Genomic DNA, 9,826 nt, shown 5'->3' with positions numbered 1-9,826 from the left:
GGATTGGACCAATGGGGCTGTTGTGTATTGGTGCTCTATAGGTTTTTCCCCGCCCTTGGGTGTCCCCTGTGGTTTGCAGTAGCCAGCCTGGCAGCAGACCCGGTGACAGACGTGCCCCTGGGATTCCACCTGTCACATCCACAGTCGTGCTAATCGACAGCCCTGGTTGAGGCTGAACTCTGTGTCACCTCTCTGTCAAATCTTCATCGTGTAACTCCTCCGACACAGCCCACCTCCCCCTGCCCTCTTCTGCTGCTCCCTCTATCGCCCTGCCCACCTCCAGCCTCCATTTCAAGAACGCCAAACTCCGCCCACTCATCCGACTGTATAAAAAATATCGGTCAACATGCACTAGATCCCTTCCCCCTACCTGCTGAGCTCAGATCTGATACAACCTCTTCATTAGAGAGAAGGGGGGGGGGAGCTGTTGTTTTTGCCATGAAATCATCCGAAAACCATCATCTTCACACCGCTCTTTCATACCTCCCCACCTATCATACACACACACACACACACACACACACACACACACACACACACACACACACACACACACACACACACACACACTATCTACCATGCAGTTTGAATATCCATCAGTGATTATTAGGGAGGAGGATTTGGAAAAGAGAATTCTTGTAGAGAAGAAAGATGAACGAGGGAGGGGGGGTTGGGGTGGTCCTTCAGAGGTCATGGTCAGGTCTCTTGTTGGGTTTAGTCTGCATCAGTCTCTTAGCAACAACATGCTAGTCTCCGTAAAGTGCTTGTGTTGATTGGTGGGTTTTTTTCTTCTTCTTCCTCTTTCTTTCTCTTCGCTGCCGCTGTGGCTGAATTGTTTGTCAGGACAGCTCCCTGGCAGTCCAGGCTCCTTCCAAGATTGCCCCGCCTCGAAGATTCACTTTGGTTCGTCCGTCTTCCCCTGAATGATCTGCGACTATCTTACCCTGGTTCTTTAGGCCGTGTCAGGGTGGAAGCAGCTCGATGGCAAAGGCCAGTGGAAGGATGCAAGGGAGGCCCCATTGATCCTCTCTGACAGCTCCAAGACACGGGGGGGGGGGGGGGTGCATGATGTCACTCTGACATCGCAAAGGGATTATGAGGGCAATCTGAGGGCAGGAATAAAAAAGTGAAGGGAGAGATCTGTTTTTCTTCGATGTTTTAGATTTCATTTTTTAAAATTGATACCTTGATCCATATTAAAAGAAATTCCTCAGATAGATAGATAGATAGATAGATAGATAGATAGATAGATAGATAGATAGATAGATAGATAGATAGATAGATAGATAGATAGATAGATAGATAGATAGATAGATAGATAGATAGATAGATAGAGAGGAGGGGTGGTGGTGATTCTGATATTGAATGTATCACACCTCAATAAATAATTTTCTTCATCTAAATAGATAAATTAACAGCGACCGAAGTATCGGGCTATTGATTTAATCAAACGTGATATATTGTTTAACATCTGTATACATGTTCCAGTGTTAATTACATGTCATAAATATAGCAGTATATATAGGCGTGTGTGTGAACCAAATTGCTTGTGTTTCCATGTCCGGTCTGGGCTGAGGCCCTGCACGAACCCTCTGTGTCGTCATGCTTAAATCCCATTGAAGTCACTGCACTTCCACTGTGAGCCGAGACAGGCCTGGTCACATTATATTCCAATTTCTTCAGGGATATTCAGGATAGCTCAAATGAAGCAGAAATATATCCTAGTATTAAATCGGTTTTGATATTAACTTTATTTGACGGGTTTTATTGTTCTATCCAACGGACTATAATATTTATTTTTAGAACGCTTGTATCAAAAATTCAAATCTTTATTTTGGCTATAACTGTGTGTATGTGGATAGATAGCTAGCTATCTAGCTAGATAGCTAGATAGATAGATCACTGAGTTTTTGCTTGTTAATTTTTTATTTGTTGTTAAACTCTTTATAGTTAGTTATAGTTTATAATGAATGCTTTGGCTATAGTATAGTTATAGTTTATATCATAGACTAGGCTTTACCGTGTTTGATGGGCGCCCACGTGACCGGAAGACCGGAAGGTTCAGGCTGCTTTTATGATTTTATGAAATGTGGCGCTGCCAAAATTTTTTATTGAATTTAAATGTAGCCAAAACACCATGAAATTAAGGTTTTAAACGAGGTCTGTGTTCCCTCACGGATCAAACTTTTAGACCTGTGGTGGCCCAGATCAGCTTTAGTAGTAAAAAACCTACAGTTACGTTTCATTGTAGGAGATTTGACTGAAAGCTGAATGAGACATTGTGAAGTTCCGTCTGTCTATGAAGGGCAAACAAGACGATGTTGCCCTCCAAAACACCGCCTGTATTAATTCATAAAATTGACGACTTTGAAGAATTTGATTACCTCTTTATTCTTAATAATAACAACAATTATATATATATATATATATATATATATATATTTAAATGCTGGGCCTACTAACTAGAAACAATAGTGAATATTTAGCTTAATTTCAACCCAACCTTTTTCCACGGAAATCTTTCAAAAATAATATAAAACACAAGGCAAAAAGTTTAATGTAGAAGTTTTCGTCGAAGTGGCTGAAACATAGTTTTAGATATAATTATCAGGTTTTCCTTTTATATTAACTGTAATTAAACACACATCGGCTATAAAGGATCACGTTTAATAATAAACTGGCAGTATTCAACTATTTAAGTAAGTCCTGTTGTTGTTAATGATATACTGCCAAATTACATCCTGTAATAATAACTTATAAATTACATGTTATAGATTTTCACAAATTATATATGAGTCTGAATGTAACCTGCTGTTAGGTCCTATTGTTTGTTTGTTTATTTGTGTTGGTTTTAATCACTATAACCAAACAAGATGTGAGGTATAACATTTGAAAAAAATAAAATAAAATCCCAGACAAGACATTTCCAACAGTCATGCAGCACTGTTCACAGTAAATCTCAGAACATCAGATACTATCTATAAATATATGCAAAACAAATTTGAAGGATAAATAAGTATAGTCGTTAGGCCTGTTAGACGTGTTTGTCTGGATATTTATTTATTTACCTGTTCGTTCGTCTAATAATTTGATTATTTCTCTCTGTTTATTTGTTTGTGTGTGCATGTTTATTTTCTGTGGCCGGTCTCCATTTGAAATTAAGAAAGAAAAAAAACATCTTCCTGTTTCCCCCCTGCTGGTCCTGTACCCCTCCCACATTATTATATATATTTTTTCAAAGTCTTGTTTGTAAAATCGGGGACTTGTAGGTGAGATGAAAACTTTCTAAACAGTCTATTCAGAAATGAATCGGTTTCGTCCTTTAAGGGTTGTAGCCTGGATCATGTTGTAGCCTGGATATCTCACTATGTGTCGGTGGGTTTGATGTTTTGTCTATCTTCCTCTATCTGAAGGGATATATCCTATCGTTTCTCCTGGATGTAAACCAGTATCTGATGATCCAGGCTCCCTCCAGCCTGGTTTTGTTTTGGACCATTATGGATATTTGACTCATGTATATTTGCCTTGTTTTTCTTTCCCTTCCATTCTTACAAAGGAGGGCATCTGAAACAGCTTAGACAGCTGACATGTGACATGTGACTTGTGACTTGTGAGATGTCACATGTGACATGAGACAACGACCGACTAAGGCGCGTGGCCAGGTCAGCAAACCATTAAAATGGCGATGCAGTCACGACTCTACGGTGTGAATGGCTGACATGGTATCATACCGGCTATTTGGCTGGCGATGTACAATATTTGACACCCCTGACGATCGAATGATGTAAGGCCTTTCTGAAACTCATAAATAGGCACAGGTTATATTGATGATGCTTTCACTTGGACGGGTGGCTGAAGTTAAAAGATGCTGCATTGTGATAGTATAAATCGCAGCCACCTCGTTTTAGTACGTTACCTAAATTCAAAAACCTCAGAATTCTGTGTGACTATTAATTTGCCTCTAAAAAAAGGGGGGGGGGGCTGTTGATTGTCTCTTGGTCAGTTTGGGTCTAGATTTTTAGGCTTACCACAGGACAACCGGGGCTGACTGTTAAATGAGCACCGGACACCGAGACACGGATGCTATCGGCCATGTCTGGCCGAAGTGGAGGGGATTTCAGCCGCCCATTGTAAGGGGATACGCTTCAGCCTTTGGGGCTGGAGGCCTCATCACACCCCACTGGCAGCGGCGACAGCATGAGAGTAAACGGTAGTGACACAACACTGAGAGAGGCCTCATTAGCTCTCTGTCTGCTAAGAAGCAGAGAAGCGGCGATAATCCACTCACTCGACTTCCGCTCTGTCGGCCACGATCTACCTGCACGGCGCGAGACGACTTTAATGGCGGCTGCTCTACACTCAAGTTTTTATTGAGTCAGTGACTCAAAGAGGCACTATGCATAACTTGGGTCCAAAACACTAAGCAGTCACGTGTTCATTCGCCTCATTCTAAATACATTTAAAAAAACTTAAAAGAAACATTTTTAAAATCTCCTGTCAGGTACCAACCAACCTGCAGAGCTGGAGATCTACTCTATTTTACTGTCGTATGCGTGTTTGGTATTTCTACTTGAGCAAAGTCTGAGGCGCGGCTAGGCAAGGTCTTTGAATTAGCTGAGCTCTAATCAGTAATGGCACAACTTAGATTCACCTTGACATACGGAGGGAGTCAGTCGATGGGAACCAATTAGTACTCTGATTCGTGCGTCCGTGCAGGGGCAGTTCTGAGTCCTGGCAATGTCAGAGGGGACAATGAGGAGTAACATAAGGGTGTATAACAGGTATCTGCCTGCCCCTTTACCATCACCGACTGCCAACACGTGTCTCCGAGGTCTTATTGGGCACCTGCATGTCTCACTGACCCATTCACTCACACAGCACTCTCATTTAGTCTCCCCCCGGTCACAAATGTCCACCCATTATCTCTTACACACACACACACAGGCACGCACGTACGCGCGCGTTTCTCTAGCTACTTCATACACAGGCGCGCGCACACGCACACAATTAAACGCTCGTTTTATTTATTTTTTAATTTATTTAATGAGGGCGTCATCGGGGACCAGTCAGAAACGACATGAATCTGAAACGGTAAAAGAAATACGCTTTATTTATAAATCACGAGTTATAATTTAATGCGGCAGATATCAGTGTGTTACCATTATGTCTTTCACAGTACACCAGAGTGGTTTTCAAAAGTAAACACGAATCACATGCACACCCAGTCACCTAGTTTACACTACACACACAGCTCCACACACGCTCGCATGCAGACGTGTAAATGTAGCAATGCCCTGCAGTGGTTTCCGCCCATGCCGGTTAGAGACCCGGGTCCATTATAGGCCAAACATTTGTTCTAGGAGTATCCCAGTTTGACTTCAGGTGTTCAAGGGGTTTGGGCTATACAGTCGTGTGACCAGCAGCGCCTGGCTGGATTTATTGTCGTCTGGAGTTAGATGCTCCAGAGCCCATATGGTCTTGCAGACTTACTGGGGGGGGGCGTAACACCTTACAAACAAAAAAATGTAGGAGTGTGGTTTAGAATTGCAGGCATTTATCCTTTGCATAATAATTGAAAAGAAACAAATTGTTTTCGTATAATGAATGAAAACGAAAGGCAATCACGTGGCAGTACCTAGGACCCAGTGAGCCTGACCCTTTTTCTGTACAACGATGAGCAAATATTTAAAGCCAAATAAAAAACCCAGTTGCTGGGTTTTTATTTGAGGGTCTCCAACTGTTGTGTTGAATTACATTGAGGTGTTAATTTAATCCAAAGTGCCATGTTTGGAACGAAAAAAATAAAAAATAAAAATGAAAACAAAATAAAAACAAAAACAACATCACGAGACAAATCCCCGATTTTTTTTTCATTTTGTCATTTTTGGACATGATAAAATGTAAAGAAAACATTGTAAAGGGTCTAAAACATAAGGACAAGCACGATAAATATGCACACAGGGTCCAATAAATATTGTAGGTTGTATAGGTTATCCCGATAACCACACGCAGCAAGAAGTCATTGTGCTTTTTTTTTTCTCTCCTTTCCTTGACCTTCTGAAGCAGCACCTGTTCCAGCGGACCGTTTCACTGGATGGGCATGTAAGGCCAGTTGAAGCTGCTCCCCGACAGCAGCATATCCCTTATGAGAGTTTCAATCGGGGTTTTGCCCACCAAACGGACGAAGAACAGCTGCTCTATGACCGACGAGGAGACTGTGCGCAGCGAAGGCAAGCGGAGCAGGAGCTTTCCAAATCTAGTCGGCTGGTTTGGGTACTGGCTCCTCACGTACTCCTCTAAAGCACACTGGGACTTCTCCTGCAAACCCTCCACGTGCGCCATGTCCGAAAGACCACACGCATCTACGAACAGAGATCAACAGCAACACAGACAAAACAGTGGTCAACACAGCTGGATGGTGACTGAGGGCCTCTGCGCCCACCACATTGAGGTGAACAGGGTCGTGTGTCTACCTATCCATCCATCCATCCATCCATCCATCTATCTATCTATCTATCTATCTATCTATCTATCTATCTATCTATCTATCTATCTATCTATCTATCTATCTATCTATCTATCTATCTATCTATCTATCTATCTATCTATCTATCTATCTATCTATCTATCTATCTATCTATCTATCTATCTATCTATCTATCTATCTAAGAATTGGACTGCATTGCATTACTCGCATCCCCAGCACATGACACGGCAGCATAGCCTAGCAGTCATTATTATTACTACGCGGATAAAATGGAGATATCCGATTCGTCGCGTGAGCATCCCTTTACCGCCGATGAATCAAAGATGGCGCTTGTTGCTTAGATCAAAGGAAGGAAAAAAATGCACAGCACGAAATATGCCAAAACATTATACCGCAAAACTGAGAGTTACCATTCTGCTTTATGTTTGTAAGACATCATCTTCCTTTCTTTCTTTCTTTTTCTCTCTGTACATGGTGTGTTTCCCTCGTCCCCTCCATCCCCACGCAGTGTATAATGCTATAGGCTGGATGGCAGGGGTGAAGGAACGGTCACTCTGTCCCAGTTTGAAGACACGTGAGCAAACCGCTCATGGACAGCTATGACTAAAATAGGCCCACACGAGAGACCGTTTTATCTTTCATTCTTCTACCCATCTCTTCCACTCTGTCAGCTGTTTAAAAAAAAAGAAGGAAAGAAAACAGACAGAAACTATTATTTTGATTGACGTTACACTCACTGCAAATTTAATTTCGCATCCGACGCCGTCCAGCTATTTTTAGTAGTATTGTCAATCAACGCAGACTATTTGTAGGCCGTAATAATAAGATAAAAGCCAATTTAAAGATAGCTGTATCTCCCAAATTGACAACCAAACACATCTATAACCGTGCTTTGTGGATATTTGTGGGTTGTAATTCTTGCAACGACTGTAAGTCAGTATAAATGGTTTTCCTTTTTTCGTTTATGGTTATTTGTTTATAACTTGTGCCAGTTCATTCAAACATGAAATCACTTTTTTATCCAACACAGGTTGCTGTTTATACTTGGGCCTCTACGTGACAAACGTCAATGTGGCTAGCTTAAGTTCTGCCTATATAGGATTTAAATTTGGGGGAAAAAGTAAGAGAAAAAGACAAAAAAAGTTTATAATAACCGCATAAAATAGCTCACTTGAGAAGGGACGAAGGAAGGAACTAAATCTGTTAAATAAAATGGTAATAAGGTCAGCTAAACAATACCTAACGACCCCACGACCCTAAATTGGCTATTAATACAGTACAGACAATGGATGGATAGGGATGGTTGGATGGATGGAAGGATAGATGGGTGGATGCCAAACCCGAACCAATCAATCAACCAATCAATCGATCGATCGATCCATCAATCGATCAATCGACAAATCAATCGATTCTCTATGAAAGGCTCAAAACCTCAACTTCACTACTGAATTAAAGACACTTTAGGCCACCGAAGGCAGAACTACAGTGGGGAGTGGTATTTACCCGAGGTGAACAGGACAATGGCCTTGATGCAGCTATACTCTGCCGAATCTACGTGCAGCACTTTGAGCTTCTCCACCTGCTCCTGGAATATCCGTATGTGGTCCATGAAGGCTACTACCCGGTCCGCAGACATCGGGGAGGCGTGGAGGCCCGCCGCGGCCAGCAGCGGGGCAACGTGCACGGGCATGGAGCACTGCGCGGCGTTCAGTACGAACAGTTCACTCCAGGTGAGCCTCAGCAGGGCCACCTGGTCCGTGATCTGCAGGTCGGGGAAGAAGGGGATGTTTCTGGCCCACTCCACGGCGCTGAACAGCATCCGGGCCGCCAGCTCGCAAATGTTCTCGATGCCCATGATGTTATTGTTCTGCATGCACTGGGTACCGTATCTGGACGTCGGATAGGGCTCTGCTCTCAGGAGAAGGGAGATGTATCCGGACAAGTAGGAATGACACTGCAGAGGGTCCCCATTTGTCAAAGCAAACTGGCCGTGGTAGGACTGCGTCGGTATCACTCTGCCTCTCTGTACAGCTGCAAAATCAGACAGCAACAAACAACGTTAAACGAAACTTGGGAGCCCAGATGGAAGCAGGCCGCCGTCTGATCGGCCTGCATGCTGGCGGCTGCACACAGACAATAGGAGCCTAAACAACTTCGGCGGGGCATTGCTTAAGAGGCTGGGGCCTGCAAGACCAGCGTGCATAATGATCAGCTTGTAAACCACACAACATGCATTAGCTATGAACACACAGGCTTACTGTCCTCGTAAAGAAAAAGAGAAAGACACTCACGGACACGGGCTGACTTACTTTAAAAAGAATAATCGATAGACCTTTGAAATTGCCAGCCAGACAATGGGGTTTTCAAAGCAGGCTTACTTATTCTGTTTGAATACTTAAATACATTAACAGCATTAAGAAAGCGCGGTTTGTCTCACCAGCACAGCCGCCATAATAGTCACCGAAGCCTATTCGCCACGAAGGAAAGGAAAGAGGTCTTCTAAGGCTGATCGCTATAGACATGTTTTCGCGCGAAATAACGGCGACAAAACCAAAACCCAGACGCGATATCGGGAGAGGGGCTCACCTTCCCGCCGCATGCCCACTTTGAGGCATTTCTTGAGCCGGCAGTACTGACATTGATTGCGGTGGTGCTGGTCGATGGGACAGTTCCTGTTCGCCCGGCAAGTGTAGCTGAGGTTCCGTCTGACGCTCCGTTTAAAAAAGCTTTTACATCCCTCGCACGTGAACTGTCCGTAGTGCTTCCCGCTCGACTTGTCCCCGCATACGACGCATTCAATCTGCGGGCTCTGCTGCTTGTCCATGGAGTTGCCACCGGACGTCGGGTTGGCGCCGGGCTGCGCCGCGTCGCTGGCGGCTGCGCCCTGGCTGGTCGTCTGCGCCGTCGGCGGCATTTCCAGCGAGGACGCCGGGTTCAGGTGTCCCGACAGCTCACCGGAGAGAGACAGGGCTCCCGCTTGGGCGACGGGGGAAGAGATCGGGCCCCGAGCGTCCGCGACATCTTCCTCGCTGTTTCTCCAAGCTACCATTGCCATATCTCTTGGCCACTTTTTCTTTTTTTCTTTTTTTCTTTGCCCCAGAACTTTCCTGTGCCTAACTCCGATTTTCTTACGCGACAACTGTGTTTACACTCGCCGACATGAATAACACAATGTGCGTTTTGAGAGCTTCACATGGCAGGGCGAAATAAATTATACACTGTCATATAATCTACAAATATTGTGTACAACTTTACAAATTGAACAAGAGCAATCACCCCTAAATTCGGTCGGCGCTGGGGAGGGGGGGGCGCGCGGGGGGAGTCCAAACACCAATCTTC

General features: G+C 44.0%; 1 protein-coding gene across 1 annotated transcript; it reads right to left on the bottom strand.

Moving 5' to 3' along the window:
* Window positions 1-6,087: 6,087 nt before the first annotated feature.
* Window positions 6,088-9,542, bottom strand: LOC130111407 (COUP transcription factor 2-like). Its single transcript, XM_056278586.1, has 3 exons — window positions 9,074-9,542; window positions 7,991-8,518; window positions 6,088-6,362 (listed from the first exon to the last, which is right to left on the bottom strand). The coding sequence occupies exons 1-3, from the start codon at window positions 9,540-9,542 to the stop codon at window positions 6,088-6,090; spliced, it is 1,272 nt and encodes a 423-aa protein (XP_056134561.1).
* Window positions 9,543-9,826: the final 284 nt, after the last annotated feature.

Source organism: Lampris incognitus, chromosome 4, assembly GCF_029633865.1.
Source record: "Lampris incognitus isolate fLamInc1 chromosome 4, fLamInc1.hap2, whole genome shotgun sequence".
Classification (NCBI taxonomy): Eukaryota; Metazoa; Chordata; class Actinopteri; order Lampriformes; family Lampridae; genus Lampris; species Lampris incognitus.
Note: the sequence above shows the minus strand (reverse complement) of the source record. Positions and strands in the feature narration are given on the sequence as shown.